Genomic DNA, 16481 nt, shown 5'->3' with positions numbered 1-16481 from the left:
CATGGCCATTCTGGCCAAGACCAGCTGCAGTTAGTCCCATCCAAGGGTTTCCAAGGCTTTGCTTATGTCTGTAGATAGAATTATTGCCTCAGGGAATTGCACCCCATCTGCGGCTTCCAGAATATGTAATAATCGCCTAAGATTCTTAGACGTGTTACGTCTGGGGATAAACCTGCTCTGGTCTTGTGTATCAGTCCATGGAGATGGGACTGCAACCGACTGGCTAGTACCTTACTAAGGATTTTGTAACCTTGGTTTAACATGGTTAAGGGGCAATTGGACGACACATTTGCAGGGTTGTTTGAGGGTTTGGGAATGGCAATGTTTCCCAGGCGTTTTGCCACGAGCCATGCTTTTTATGGCTTCTCTAATTTCAGGTTCAGAGATGAGGGCTTCCAACACCTCACCTTACCCAGTAGTAGATCCAAGGTCTTCCTTGGCGGTGTGACACCAGGCTCATACAACGCCCTGTACTCACACAACGCCCTGTAATATGCCGTGAACACTTCATGAATCTCCTTTGAGAGTAAAGCAGTTCTCCTGTCGGTCCCTCTATTGTTCCCTAGGTTACTCCCTGTCTTCGGAGCGGCTCAACCACCCAGTAGCCTCCCCGTTTGCCTCCCGCTGCAATCATAGAGGATTAATGGTCCTGTTTATGAATGGAATGAAGCTTTCCTGATAGCCTCAAGGATTTTTGTGCTTGTCTCGAAGGGCTGTCCAGGTCACCAGGTACACCGGGGGTTTGTTCTCCAGACGCAGTATGTTGGCCTCTATAGCAGACGGCTTCCACAGATTGACCCAAGCAGTGTCCCTGTATTACAGTCTTACAGGCATCCCACTCGACGGTGTGAGAACCTGCCTTGTGCGTGTTCACATCAAAATAATCCACTATCTGCTCCTGAAGGGGGTCCAGAAAAGGCGGGCTTATATAGGAAGGCGGATATAAGTCTCCACATGGGAAAATGGGCTCTACCTCCACCCAACTGGATTACCACTTGCAGTGAGTTGTGATCCGACAGATTAGGCTCCAAGTACTCAGCCTGGACCGGCAGCCTGGACCGGCAGAGCGACCAAGTCAGCCAAGCCCAACACCTTATCCAGTTGGACTTGCAGACCACGCACTGGTGATTGAAACGAGTACTTGCCCGGTTCCGCCATAAGTCTTTTAAGGTCCAGTAATGTGTCCAGTCTCAGAAATCCTGCACTAATGTCACCACTGGTGATTCAATAAAGGGCCAACGTTATGGCATGCTTTTGAATTTTGTAGACAGGCTACATGGCGGTTATCCTGTCTGTATTATTAAAAGTGTTTTGCATTGTAATGCATTTGTAATAAAATGGATGTTGTTTCTGTCATATTGTAACAGATTAACCCATCAGCAAAACTCAAAATCAGGTCCAAAATCCGGGGCAAAGTATAAAATAATTTATGTGGCTTCTATTCACAACATTTTATATGCGACTGTCCTGAATTCTATTTAGTTGGATTTTAACTCATAGACTTAACTGATGCCTCAACAGTCTTTTTGCTACTACATTATATTCTAGGGCACTTGGTGTAAGGTTGATGGGATATGCATGACACTTTGGATTGAATAAACTTCAGCAACACTTTGCACCAGACCATAAATGTGAGCCTTCGATTTGTGACAGAAAATGTAAATAATGGTTAGTAACAACATGGAAAGTTGTCTATGCTCCTTAGTCTTCAGCTTCCCTTTCAGTTCTGCATAACCTACCTCCAGAATGTGCAGCCTCATGGGGTCGGCCACCTGGGCACCCGTTTCTTTTGCTGGAAGGACATCTGAGTTTACAGTAATGACACACTTATATTATCTGTTCAAAATGGTCTTCACTAGGTTTGCATGTAAAAATTGTGCTTTCTGTATTTCAATGAAGGTTTCTGTGTTGTGTTGAGGAAAAACCGAAAGAAAATAAATTACTTTTTGCGTTTTCTTATCCTCTTTACAAGGGAGTGAGGAGGAGAAGGAAGAAACAAAAGCGAGAAAGAATAAGGGTGAGCCCATGAAACTTGTACAGTGCTATTTGTTTAGGAGGATAATAACCTGCTTATAGCATGCACTTTATTTGTAGTATATTGTGGGCATGCCATTTTATGTTTGTAGTGCTACTAATAATGACAGCTTAAGTAGGACGCACTATATATTAAACGTCTTTTCTCTCTTTATAAGTGTAACTGCCACCCTGTATGGCACTCATTGTTGCCAGAGGTCTTTAGTAGATTTGCCTGTGAAGCTCCACTAGGACTTTCAATAACAGCCCTCGGTACTGAAAACTTACCGATGAGTCAACAGCGAAATCTAGTAATTACTGATATATTGCACTAGTTTGCTGTTGATTGCTGGACCCCTGGGGCCTCATTTATGAAAAGTGACGCATCGCTGCGTGAAAACAGCGATGCATCACTTTTCATTGTGCCCTCCTTGCGACACCAATGATGCCTCATATTTACAGTATGACGCATCATGTCGCAAGGAGTTACAGATACGTCAGTATTTCGGACGTATCTGTAAGCGCAAAAGTCACGCATTGCTGGAATGCGTCACAAAAGTGACGCAACTCCAGCAATGCGTCCTTTCACATGGGGAAAGCCCCATGTGTAAGGGCCTGCGTCAGTCTTACACCTGCTGTGAGGCAGGCGCAAGATTTTGACGCAACAGCATCCTAAAAGTGACGCAGTGAAATCTCATAGATTTCACTGCGTCACTATTACGAGGCTTTTTGCGGGGGAACGCCCCCTCTGCATACATTATACCTGACACAGGTATAATGTAGCGCAGGGGTTTGCAAAGTGACGCATCTGCTTAGATGCGTCACTTTGTAAATGTGGTGCAGCAAGGCACATTTTTTATTCCACTGGCGCGTCACTAAAAGTGACGCACCAGCGGCGTAAAAGTGACGCAAGGCACATAAATGAGGCCCCTGGCTCTTACTTGATGTCTCTGTGGAGTCAGCCTTAAGGATGTAGTAGCACTCAATGTGTCTGACTTTACATGGGCATCTAGTATTGTTCTATATTAATGCAGCTGTTATATTGTTTTGCAAAAAGACTGAGGGGATAATTTAGATTGTGTGGCTACTGGCTTGGCTTGCAAACTCCTAGGGCAGAAGAGGTGCTGCCTCTGCTTGTCGTTTGACAACTCTCACACCAAAGTTAGAATACCTGCTGTGTAGGGGTGGAATTCTCTCTGAACGTAGTCCCACTGACATGACGAGGACTGTTTCAGTGGAAGTGCATGCAGGCCAGGCCAGCATTTATGATGGCCAAGCAGGTAAGTGTTTGTATTTTTTCGTGAAACAATTCTCCAGATGGTCTGGAGTCAGGTCAGTCCCTGTGCCCAAATACTTCTGCGTGCTGCCTTTATAGAAGCTGGATGTAGTATATAATCAAAAACATTTCACAGCCAATAACTTTCTTTCACGTAAGTTATGATTTCTCCTGCTTTTAGCACCATAAAATATAATAAAAACCTCAGAAACTGCCTTCATAGCACAGTTATTGTGAAGTTATGGTTATGAAATAAAACTGGAAAAAAACTAAATTCAAATTGGCCTGTCTTAGTTACTAATACAACCAATAAATCCTATCTCCTTCATAAAAATACTCACCAAATACACTGCTTATGACCTCACAATATTTATATTAATAACGACGAAATGAAGAACCTAACATCATTAAATAACAACACATATCCAAATATAGAAATGATAATGTATCCATTGTGATGTTATCCATAATGCCAATGTATGATTATATGGAATGTCATCAGTGATGCCATCAGTGTCATTTTTGAAGTCGTCTGTTACACCATGTGTACGATGATCAGCAGAAGGGAGTTATGCCGACATTCAGCCAGTTCCTGTACCCAATCCCGATGACTGTACAATCCATTTGCAGGACTTACCCGTCTGTGGCACTAACTCCTGCAGCCTGCTGCTTTTGACCATGTGCAGCAGGGGTGCAATGTTATGTTTTTTCATGTTGTTCTGGCCCTGCACTGGATGTGTACTCCAAGACCTTCATTTGATCTGCAGGACCCAAAAAAGGGACTGGGATCTGAGTATCCACCACAGAATCTCCAACACCCTGAAGATAAACTATTTCTTTTTGTTTTGTGCCAAAGCGAGTTATTTATAGCTCTCCCTCACGAAGTATTGAGTCATGCTCTATTACTTACCGGTAATCTTCATTACTCCTGGTCCCGTTGTCCTCGGCCCATTCAGAACTTATGGAGATAACCATCTCCTGACAGAAAATAAAACAAGAGGAATGCTGGGATATCCCTACTGCCCCTCCCCCCGGGAGTACAAAGGTAGGATCTACCCAGCAGCCCTCCTGTACAAACAAGCCCAGACAGGAAGGCCGGCCACCCGGGAGGGAGGGAGGGGCGTATGAATGGGCCGAGGACAACGGGACCAGGAGTAATGAAGATTACCGGTAAGTAATAGAGCATTACCCCCAGGTCCCTTATGTCCTCGGCCCATTCAGAACTTATGGAGAAATACCAAAGCAGAAAAAGCCGGCCTTCCCAACCCAACAGAAGCCAACCCAGGAAACCACACCAAGGCAGCAACCGCAGAAGGAAAAAGGAAGAACCGGGGAAACCCCAGGCAGAGCCCCCGACAAGAGGAACCCCACCAGACCAGCACACACCCAACAAGAGCAAGGGCGCACAGCCAGAAGACCAGACCGGCCACCAGAGAGGCCAACCAGACCACCGCAGGAACACCCCACAGCCAACCAGCGACAGGGGGAGCACAGACACCCAAGCCACCACAGGCAAGAGGACAAACAGCAGAAGAGAGGCCAAACAAGAGAAAGGCCAAGATCCACCAGGCCAACAAGCCAGAAGCGGGCAGAAGAAGACAACCCAGGCAAGAACAGGCAGGAGACAAGCGGACCAGAGGAACCAAAGGCCCAACAAAGACGAACAGCGGAAGCCCACCAGAACTCAACCCGAAAGGCAAGACTGAGCCCCAGGCCAGGGAAAGAGAGAAACCCCAGACACCAGGGAACGAAGAGCAAACCCCAGGAAGCCAAGCCACCAGGTCCCGCAAGACGAGGACACAAGGCAAAGGGAATCAGCACCTCCAGGAAACCCGAGCAGGAACAACCAACAAGGGCAACCAACCAGGACAAAGAGACCCGGAAAAGAGAAAAAAGGGGACCGAAGGAACCCCAGGAACCCCGAAACAGAACACCAGCCAAAGCGGAGGAACAGGAGCAGGAAGCCCCAGCCCGAGGAATGCAAACCCGAACACCAAAGCAGGAGAGCAACCGGACGGGCCAAGCACCCGGAGGACCCAAGACGACAGCAAGGGAACCGCGAAGGACACAACAACCACAGCCAAGCCCAACCAGAGACAGGCCAGGCACAAAGACCCCAAACAGCCCAAGCAAAGGACCGGGGCAGAAACCCAGAGGCCAGAGAGACCGAGGCAAAACCAACCCAGAGGACCTCACAGAACCAACCGCAGCCAGGGAGGAAAGCACAAGCAAACCACACCCCACAGCCCGGCAAAACCCAAGGCAGGGCACGCACAGGGGACGAACCCCGTACGGCGAAGCCACAACCTAGGACACAGACAGGAAGCCAAAGCCGAAGCCAAAGGCAACCCGCAGAACCAACCCAAAACAAGGGAAGGACAAAGAAGGAAAGACCCCAACAGAGCACAGGCCCGAGAGCCAACAGCCCCGCCGACGCCCCAACGAACCCCAGAAGAGGCAAGAAGGGAAAACAAGAAGGCAACAGCGTGACGGTCAGAAACAAGAAGAAGACCGGAACACAGCACACCCACAAGCAACCGGAACCCCATGACACAGGGACCAGCCACCCCAAAGGCAGACAGGGCACCCGCAAAGAAGCGCCAAGCCACCCAAGAAACTCCCAGAATAGACTCAACCAGGCAGCCCAGGACCGCAGCAAGAGCACAACCAGGCAACCCAGAGCAGGACGCACAAACAGAAGGCAGACCAGCCCAGAACAGGAGCCAACAGGGAGGAAGCCCAAGGCAACAGGCCACCACAGAAAGCCACGGCCGAAGCCAAGCAGAAGCAAACGTAGGCCACAGCAACCAGCGCAGCGCTCCTCCCACACGGCCAAGCAACGGGGAGACGCGAAGAGCGACCCGGAAGAAACGGGGAGGCGGCGCCCCCGCCCCAAAGGGCCGAGAAGCCGGAACACCGGCCAGGTAGAAGCCACGCAGCCCAGCAAGCCCGGCAGGCAGACCCAGCAGACATCCGTGGAGACAAAAACCCACAGGCCCAGGAGAGGCAACAACAACGGCCACCCCGCACCACCACCAAAACCAGAAGAGGCAGGGAAGAAAACCAAAGGAAGAAGCCAATCGCACCCCGCAGCTCCAGGCGGCCAGGCAGAAACCAACCAGGCCAGACCAAGCTACCGAGCAGACAGCGGGGCGTGGGAACAACACACCAACCCCGAGAAAAGGAGGCAAGACAGGACCCGGCAGCCGCCAGGAGGCCCCAGGCATACCACACAGCAGACACAGGAGGGGATGCCAGGAAACAGCAGAACCCAGCAAAGGGAAGGCCACAGCACCAGAAGGACTCAAGCAGGCCCCCACCACGCATCACGCCCGACAACAGGCGCAGGCCGGGAGGAACAAAAAAGCCGGACCCAAGGCAGCATATGCCACCCAAGCAGAGGCAGAGGGGAGAGAGCACCCCAAAGAACCATCGGCACCCACGAGAGGAACCAGGCGCAGCCACTGCAAAGGAGGGAAAGGACCAGGAACCCGGAAGGGAAGAACCAGGATCCCCAAGCAGGGTAGAGGCCACAACAGCCAGCCCGCAGAGGAGGCAAGACCACCGAGGAAGAACAGGACGGCAGGCCAACCTGAACGAGGGGAGCCCAAGGATCAACCGCGCAGCGGCCCAAGAAGCAGGAACAACGACCCACCACCAGACGGTGCAGAGAGCCGGAAGCAGAAGGCAACCCAAACAGGCTGCCGAAGCAGGAAAAGAAGCGACACCGACACCAGAGCACCAGAGGGCACGGTGCAACCCATCAGGCAGGGAAACCCCAATCACACAGGGAACCCACGAGCAAGCAAAGGCAGGAGCAGCAAAAAGAACCAGCCACCACAGAGGCGACCGGAACCCAAGCCAGAAACAGAAAGGGCAAACACCCCCAGAGGCGCCAAGAGCAGGGGCACCCCCGAAGAAAAGAACCAAGGGAACAGACCCACGGAACGTCCACCACCGGAGAACCGGGGCCAGCCGACGGCAGCGCGGACCCCAGAAACAGCAGCAGCAGGAAACCCCCAAAAGGGAAGGCAGCACAGAGCCCACAAGCAAGCCCCGACACCAAACAGAGGCGCAAAACTGCAGAGCGGAGGCCAACCAAACGCCGCACAGGGGACCGGAGGACCGACAGAGGGCAAAGCGCCAGCCAACCAACACAGCAAAAGGAAGTGCCAGCCAATGCAACCCAGGAGGCGGACGAGCAGCAGCACGGCAGCGAGGAGCCCACATCAAGGAGAAAGGCACCCAGCCGCAGCGCCCAGACACCGAGACCCAAAGCCCAGCGCTGTACTCAGAAGCGTGGCGAGTCGACAGGAGGCACGAACCAAGGGTGGCAGCACCAAAGACGGCAGAGGCAGCCTACAGAACACAACCACTCCCAGACACCGAGGAACCCTGCCAAGTCGGAAGGAACCGCGAGAAAAGGAGATCCGCCGAGAAACACCGGAGGAAGAGCGCCCCCGCCGAGACTAGAACCAGGACCACCCACCGCTAAGTCGTCCGTCCAAGTCGGAAAGGCATGACAGGCAGAGCGTCAGGGACAGAGCAGCCCCACCACAGAGGCAGGTAGCACACCCCCCCCCCCCCAGACCCGGGTCCATGAGAGGAAGGGACAGAGCAGTGGCCCAGCTGACACGCAACATCTGCAGCAAACACGCTCCCAACAGTGAATAGCCACACAAGTCAGCCAGCGCAAAGCATGTCATATGTACAGTGCGCACCCCTGACAAAAAACCACAGGCCCCTTCACACCGACGTCGGGAAGAGTGGCATCAACATTCAACCCTGTCAAAAATGCAAAACGCATGACGGAGGGAAAATACATCAAATCGCAAACAGTAAAGCACAGGCTGCAGAACCAATGCCGAGGACCGAACACGGGACACCAGCCCCAAGCCGGCAGCACCCGCCGTAACTATGTGTCACCGGCACAACAAGGAACACACCGGAACAAGCCATGCCGCATCCGAGCACCCTCCGGGGGAAGCCAGGGAACAGCAGCCGGAGACCGAGCACCACGCTCCCAGGTTCAGGCTCAGCAGCAGCGGCAGCCTCGAGATATCCGAGGCAGGAGTGCAAACACAAGCGCTCCAGGAAGTCAACGCTCCGGAACAAGCAGCACAACACTGACAGAGGGAGCAAAAACACCGCAAAAGCGGGACTTACCCGGAGCGGGGGCCTGAGCAGCAACAGCAAGGCCCCCACACACCAACAGCCGGATCCGGGATCGACCATCCAGCGCAGCGCGTCTCCCACCCGGCCAGGCTCGGGGAGACGCGCACAGCGACCCGGAAGTAACCGGGAGGCGGCGCACCAGCCGCAAAGGGCCGGAAAACCGGAACAACGGCCGCGAAGAAGTCAATCCCCCCCCCAGCAAGCCCGGCAGGCCGGGGGGGGAGACACACAGGAACCACACCCCTGCCCGTGAAGCCAGGCAGCCGGGCAGGAGGAGCCAGAAGAGGACTGCACGCCACTCAAGCCCAGCAGGAGCCGGTGCAGCCCCCAACACCAACAGCATCCATCCATCAGCCATTCTGTCGAAGACAGAAAAAAAGAACAGGAGGGCTGCTGGGTAGATCCTACCTTTGTACTCCCGGGGGGAGGGGCAGTAGGGATATCCCAGCATTCCTCTTGTTTTATTTTCTGTCAGGAGATGGTTATCTCCATAAGTTCTGAATGGGCCGAGGACATAAGGGACCTGGGGGTAATGGTATGTTCACCCTTCAGCCTTAAGTCCCATTTTCTTTTTTGCCGATTGTGAGAGAGTGACGCTTTTGACATGGTTAGCCCCGCACTCTTTACCTGGAAAATGATGTGATTTCAATTGTAAATGCACAGGGTCCCCGTCAACCAAGTCCCCTTTGCCCGTGCTCCTTCCCTTAAACTGTACCACGATTGGCAATTTCAGCGCCCCTGTAAGTCCCTAATTAATGATACCCCTGGTACCTAGGGCAAGGGGACTGAAGAGGGTATCCTAGGGACACCTCACCAAGGCCATGCCATTACCACTGCAGCTTGCATACCTTGGTGGAGTGAAAAATGACAAAGTCGACATGGATCACTGCCTGTGTTCCATGTGGCACTGCCCAAAGTATAGGTAAGTCACCCCTCTAGCAGGGCTTACAAGCCCTAAGGCAGGGTGAACTATATCTCAGGTGTGGTCATATCTGCATGAGAAGACATGCACCTACAAAAGTCAAGTCTACTCTTTAATATTGCAAGTGCCAGTAAAGCCATTAAGAATACATAGGTTGGAAACTCGACATCTCAACTTCCCCAGCACCATGATGGCTTCACTGAACCTAGGAGTGTTTGGTACCAAAGTACTCTTCTTAACAAACCCACACTGATGCCAGTGCTGGATTTATTAAAACATGTACTCAGAGTGCACCTCATAGGGGCCCCCTGAAAACCTACATATACTAGTGTGGTCTCTGACTGACTTTAGGCAGCCTGCCACCATCAGTCATGTTTCTGGATCCTCAGAGAGCATAGTTTTCCAGCTCTCTGAGACAAGAAAAACAAGGCATATCCTGGGCTGAGGTGTAACACCTTCCCTCCAGGATGAGCACAGTGCCCGCCTTTATAATGCAACCCCAACCTCTGCTTCTAGCACCCGATGGCTGCCCCTGGTTCAAACCACTACTTTTAGCGATAGAACCGGCTAGAAACCTTAGTAAGAATAAGAGGTGTGCCAACTCCACCCCTCAGGCGCTGGAGGCAAAGTAAAGCTCACTTTTTGGAGCCAACCATTTTGAAGATGGTGGGACTTATCCAATCAGGGCTAGGTTGGCACCGGAGGGTGGCATAATAGTGAGTGTAGACACCCCAGGTAAGAAACCCATAAGGCCCACCTGTTACTCCCTTGTAGCACCCCTAAATCTAGTAATTAGGTGACTCCCCCAGACCCTGAAATCAGATTTCAATTACCTACAAAGAAGAGCCATGCAGCAGTGAAGACTAAGACACCAACTGACTTGCTGACTTGGCCCCAGCCCTACCGGCCTGTCTGCAGCCCTCAAAGACCCTGCTGAAGAATAGCGACTCGCTCCACAGGCCAGCAACCTCCAGGACCCTGGGAGGATTGCCTGCTCTCAAGAAAGGCTCCTAATCTCCTGTGGACAGCAGACCTGTCCGGAAGAAACGGTCTGCAAAGAAAAAGAACTCTGCCCTGAGGAACTGAAACTTGCCTCCGGCTCCACCTCTGCACCGACTCCCATGACCTGAGTTCAAATGGCTCACCGGTCCTGCAAAGGTTTCCCAGCGCTTCTGAGCCGAGTCCACCATATGCTGACCTCTGCCGTACTCCTCCCCGACGCCTGTAACCTCAACTTGAAGACTCTGCCCGGTAAGAGTTTTTTTTCTGATGCCTTAGGACACCCCAACACCCTAAGCCCCTGGGCCTTGGAGACCTCAACCTTCATTGTTCCCGCGTCCCCTAACATCTCTAATTACCTGGGCAGCTATTTGTTTTCTTTGTCCGGCCTCCTGGCCAGAGCCTGCAGCATTTCCTAAATACTGATCTCCCCAATTGGTTAACATTGGGCACCCGACACTGTGTTGGCCATTGAGGGTGTTCGTTTGGTGCTGCCCTACTGCCCCGTGGCCCTCTCTTGTACTTACCTTCACTCCAGGAGATCAACTCCTGACACCGCTATACTCACCTGTGACCAGCACGTCTTCGAGTTCTCCCAGTCTCCATTGGTTAACATTGGGCCCCAACCTCGAATTTGACCTCTGCACCTCTGCGCCCCTATGAAAATGATGGTGCACTCTTGGAACTGATTTGAACCCTGCCTGGGGTTGACCAAAGACCCTGAAGACAGAATCTGCAAAAACTGCATTCCTGTTTTCCTCCCATAGATTAACATTGCAAAGCTTGACATCTGCAGTGTCTACTGTATAAAGTATTTTTCCTGAAAAAGTACTAACCTTTTTGTGAACATCTTGGTCTTCCTATAAATCTTGAAAGAAGCTTATTTTGTTTAATTGGTGTGGGTCTCCTATTTGAGTTGTGTGTCATTTGTTAGTCACTATGTGCATAACAAATGTCTTATACACTTCTCTGTGTTAGGCCTAAGGCTGCTCGCCGACACTACCACAAATAGAGCACTTTGAGTCCTGTACACTTCTGGGAGAATCTCTGGACTCTGTTGTGCACAATATAATCCCTTAGTGGTATACCATATACAGAGCCAGCTTCCTACATCGATGCAGGGCTCAGTGCACTGCATCAGGGAAAGATATGCAAAAATTGAAAATTTTCTGTAACACCCAAACACTCAGATTTCTTGGATTGATGGATCATTGTAAAATGAAAAATGCTCACTTTTATTACCGCAGATATTTCTGCATGTTGCAATTTTTCATTGCTTTGAAGAAATTTCTTAATGAAAGGTATCAAATTGACTGTAGGTTTTATTTCCATCCAAGGATGGAAATAATTTTGAGATCTTTGACTTTCAATGTAATTGTGCCATTTCTATTTTTCTTTTTTAAAATAACTGTGTTGCTTTTTTGTTGACTCTATCTTCTCCTCCAGATTTAGACTTCACAGAGGTCTGGTGGGGATTTTTTTCCTTGATGTTGGTTACTGGCACCCCTAGGGGTTTGTGATCTTTCCTGTCTGCCATGATGTGCCTCCTGAGATGACTTTTGAAAATAGTATTCTGCTTTGGCTTCAGAAATAGCAAGTAATAAAATGATCCAAATGAGTGGTATTAATAGGCTAATGAGCAATGTTAGTAGCCAATTGCAGACAGAAGTTGGGATCAGGAATGTTGTACTTTCAACATGACATCTGGAAAATAAGCCTTTATCTGGTAAAATGACTTCCAGTACACATAAACAAGGAAACACATGATCAAACAGCCATCATGGCTGTGGGAGCCACAGTGCGTCATCTTAAAGGGTAGTTGGTGGTCTTTAGTTAGTATTCATAGCCTCAATTGGTGGAGAGGCTTTTGGAAGAAAGATCTCTTGGAGCAGCACCTAGCACTCTCATTCACCTCACTATCGGGGCATACCGATCCATTCCATTGAAAGTGGATTTCACATTTTACCTCACCAATGCCGGCTTAATACTTCAGTTCAGTGGAGGTGAGGACTCAAGTGAAGCCAGCTTCAGGCAGGTGAGCTGCAGTATAAGTACTATCATTTACCGCAAGACCATGCTTTCCAAAAAAGCCTGTGTCAGGAGCTGCAGGAGTGTTTTGGCCTAAACTTCAGGGCAACATACCTAAGTCCTCATACCATCTGGTTAAGAAAGACCTTAGTCTACCACAAAGGTGAGTTCCGGGGTAGTCTATGACATCAAGCCAACATTCCAATAAAAGATAGCTGCTCCACTGTTGATAACATGTATCGGCTATGAAGAATTGAAGTTTTCTATTAGTTTATTGAGTGCATATCAGAGGAAACAACCCCATATCAACACCCAATACAGAGACCAACCATACTGCCCATTAGCATTGCAGGGAATCGCATGGTTTACAAGCAGGAGAGACAAGTATTCCTGAACAGTTTGAGATTAGCAAGCTCACAAGCCTCCAAACCCTTTAAATCTGCATCAAATTCAGTCCAAACATCCAAGACTGGCTCAGTGCAGGGAGTAAACCAGGGTTAGCCTATTTGCATATATATTTGTTGGCAATTCTTACAAATGTAGCATTTCCATTTTAACAAGCCTGGGAGCGATGATAAATAGGATACACTTTGTCGCCCGTCAATCAGAATGCATAGGAGCATTAAGTAGGTAGGACCACAATGGGTTCCAAAACTCTTTCGATATTCTGGCTTGAGGAAGTGTGAAATAGTAAAGTTCCAATTGTTCATTTCAATAGGTCATATCATCTAGCCACTTCCTAATCATCAGGACCCTGTCTCTGCTCCAGATGCAGCCACTCATTGTTTTACCAGGAGCAATGCAATGGACACAAAACACCTCATGTCACTCTGGATACCGAAAGTGCATCCCAGAAAGGCCAACTTGGGGGAAGGTTGGAATTGAGCATCAAGTTCAAGTTCAGAATCTTTATTCAATCTTTTTTTAAAACAGATCATAAAAGCATCATTTCATCACATAGGCCATAGCACAATAATATTTTTTAAAAACGTATAAAAACAATTAAAACAGTTAAGATCTATCTAACATCATTGGCGATTTCCACAAATTTGCCCTACACAAAGAATGTAGTATTTAAAAGCCAAAAGTGGGAATGATCATAATCTTAGTACAACTTTTCCTTCTTAGGCCCCCATTACTTAACAAAAACCCGATTTTTCCCGTCAGTACCGCAGATTATTGCAGAGGCTGCTCCCAAAGGGGGCTTGAGAGCCGGCGCCATAACTAGCGCTGCGCCCCTGGACACAAACTAGTGGGGGCCGGTTTTGCCGCGCAAAGCGACCAGGAACGAAGGAAACGCCTGGCTCATCCCCCCCGCGCGCGCGCCGGCCGCCGAAGAGGCGCCGGCACCCCCAGTCAATGGAGGCCGAGGCAGGCTACAAACTCTCCAATGGGCAGGGGGCCTACCTGGCCTGGAAGGCGAAGGGGGGGGGGCATATAAGCGCTGCTCCCCCTATCTTATCGGAGCGGGGGAGCAGCTCCGGCAGCGGAGCACAAATTCTTGTGGGTTAAGAGTGGAATCGCCAAGGACAGGAGGCAAGGTGAAGCCGGGCGCGAAAGGGCCATCAGGAGCAACCGCCGCCGCTGAGAACATTCACCCCGCCCGGAGCAGAGCAGGGTCAGCCAGGGGCAGAACAAACTGAGAACCGGAGACTCCCGGCCAGCGAAGTCAGCTGGCGTTGGGGCATGGGCGGAACTACGGTGGGCTGCAGCAAGTCGGACTCGAGTCCCGCAGCCGATCTCTTTCCCTGAACACGGGCTAAAACCCAAGATAAGCACGAGTGGCAAAGTCCGGGCAGCGTGATCTCTGGCCTGCGCTTGATCACCGAAGCTCCCCAGCATAACCGGAGCCCACCCGGCGGGGAGTCGTGGGTCCAAGACACTGCACGTTGATGCCGGAGCCCACCCGACTAGACGGACCGAGGCCGGCGCCGGGAGGTCCCTGCTCCCGCCGAGACATCCGGAGCCGTGCTCCGACACCGGAGCCCACCCGGCAGAAGGAGCGGGAGCCTCCGCCTGCGCTACAGAGCTGATCCGGGTATCATCTGGCCATTCCTGGGGGCGGGAACAGTAGAACGGGGGCCGGGGCTGGGAAGCCTTCTCCCCATCCCATTGCGAGGAACAAACACAAGCCGGCGCGGGGCTGCAACCGGTATCCGCGCCAATGCGAGGGAAACACAGGAAACAGCGGGATCAAAGCAGCGTGAGGGGCGGCAACGGCCGGGGAACCTGAAGCACTTAAAGAGACACCCACCTTGATGGCCCCGGCTGCCAGCCGTGCCTCCCGCCTTTCCTGCGTGCCTCGGAGGGGGAACGAAGGTGGGACAACTGCGGTGAGGATCGCCCGCTGCCGCTGGGAGAAGCAGGACGTCTTGGGAGGAGCTGAGAAAAGGCACAGAAATTCACAACTTCCAGCACCGGCAGCCTGAACGGCAGTGCGCAGGAAAGGATGCAGGTCGGTGCGGGTGGCGGTGCCCCCGAAGCGGGGTAACAGAGGTAAGCTCAGCAGACGGGGGGGGCAGCATAGCTTAAAACGGCCATTGCATACATGATTTTGTTTGGGGCAAAGCGAGGGGCTGGCTCTATTGTTTGCGCAAAGGCAGTTCCAGGGTGAGGCATGGCTAGAATACGACAAGGGTTTCAGGCTCAAAATGCAGACACACCCGGAAATGGAGTGGAACGAGGAAGACGTTTCCGGTTTCATCCGTAAGATGATGGTAGCGAAGGACGCTAGGTCTTGGGGGGCGGGGGAGGGGCGAACAATCCTATCGTGGATCCTTTCAAAGAGGGAAAGGAAGGCCGTTTCAGAAGCACAAACACTTCAACACGGGAAAGGGGACACACGCAAGCGGACCACCAGCAATATGCTGGAAATTTGAGGCCAACGAATGCACATATGGGGCAGCATGTAAATTCTTACACACATGTGTCATTTCTGCGTCTGCCCTGGGTGCCAGTTCCCTGAATCTGCTCATCTTGCCTCTGGATAGGGCGTCCGCTATCTCGTTCTCCACCCCTGGCATGTGCCTTGCCCGCTGGTCTATGTTGCCTTCCAACTGCAAGGTAACCAGACGGCGCATTAGTCTCAGTGTGTCTGGGCACCTGGCCGACCCCCTGTTAATTGCCTGAACTACGTCTTTGTTATCCGACCATAGGGTTAGTTTCATGTTCTGGAGTTCCTCCCTCCAAATCATCAGAGCTACTACAATGGGAAAAAGCTCCAAGAACGTTATATTGCTTGTTACGCCTTGCTTGTGCCAGCTGTCGGCCACTGCCCCGCGCACCACTTGTCCCTCAAGATCACGCCAAACCCTGTGCTCCCTGACGCATCCGTATACAGCTCGACCTGCTTGCAGGTAAGCCAACCTTCCCTCCAGATCAGTACCCCGTTGAATTCCGCTAGGAAGGAATCCCACACTACCAGGTCCCTTTTTATCTCAGCCCCCAGTCGCACATGGTGGTGCTTGTGTGTGAGGCCACGTGTGAGTTTTGTCAATCGCCTTGCGAACACTCTGCCTGCTGGGATGACCCTGGTGGCGAAATTCAGCTTCCCAATGAGTTGCTGTATCTCTCTTAGTGTGGCTTTTTCCCGCCCACACAGACCTTGTATCTCCCCCCTGAAGTCCTCTACCTTCTCGGGGGGGAGCATGGACGTACCTAAGACTGAGTCCAGCTCTATCCCTAGGAACGTGATCTTTGTCGTGGGCCCCTCGGTTTTGTCTTTGGACAAGGGAATCCCTAAATTTCTTGCGAGCTTGATGAATGCCCCTAAGGTGTCCCGGCACACGGGGGACTTCGCTGGGCCGGTGAATAAGAAATCATCCAGTTCCAATGAGTCAAAGTTTAGTTGTGTATCAAAAGTTTTTGCAATGGAAGGGAGATATTCTAAAATCTCACTGTCTGTAGCTGCAGACTCCGGTGTTTAGTTTACAAAGATTCATAAAATCGATGGAATTCTTGTATGATTTCAGAATCTTTGTATCTAGGTGAATTTTGATCATCTATGATTGATTCAATGTTGAGGTTTTTTTTTATTTTGGGGTAATTTGCCAATAATTTGCCACATTT

At 51.1% G+C, this 16481-nt stretch overlaps 1 protein-coding gene across 3 annotated transcripts in view; it reads left to right on the top strand.

Moving 5' to 3' along the window:
• The window catches only part of LOC144792671 (alpha-1,4-N-acetylglucosaminyltransferase-like), a 660182-nt gene that overhangs the window by 289903 nt on the left and 353798 nt on the right, over positions 1 to 16481 (top strand). For all 3 annotated transcript variants that reach the window (XR_013602591.1, XR_013602590.1, XM_078667818.1), the window contains exon 3: positions 1973 to 2017. Coding sequence is in view for 1 of the 3 variants with exons in the window: in XM_078667818.1 (XP_078523944.1) it covers positions 1973 to 2017 (45 nt within the window). In the remaining 2 variants the exon portion in view is untranslated. The remainder of the gene's footprint in view (positions 1 to 1972; positions 2018 to 16481) is intronic.

Source organism: Lissotriton helveticus, chromosome 11 (genome assembly GCF_964261635.1).
Source record: "Lissotriton helveticus chromosome 11, aLisHel1.1, whole genome shotgun sequence".
Lineage (NCBI taxonomy): Eukaryota > Metazoa > Chordata > Amphibia > Caudata > Salamandridae > Lissotriton > Lissotriton helveticus.
This window is presented reverse-complemented; position numbering and strand designations above follow the sequence as displayed.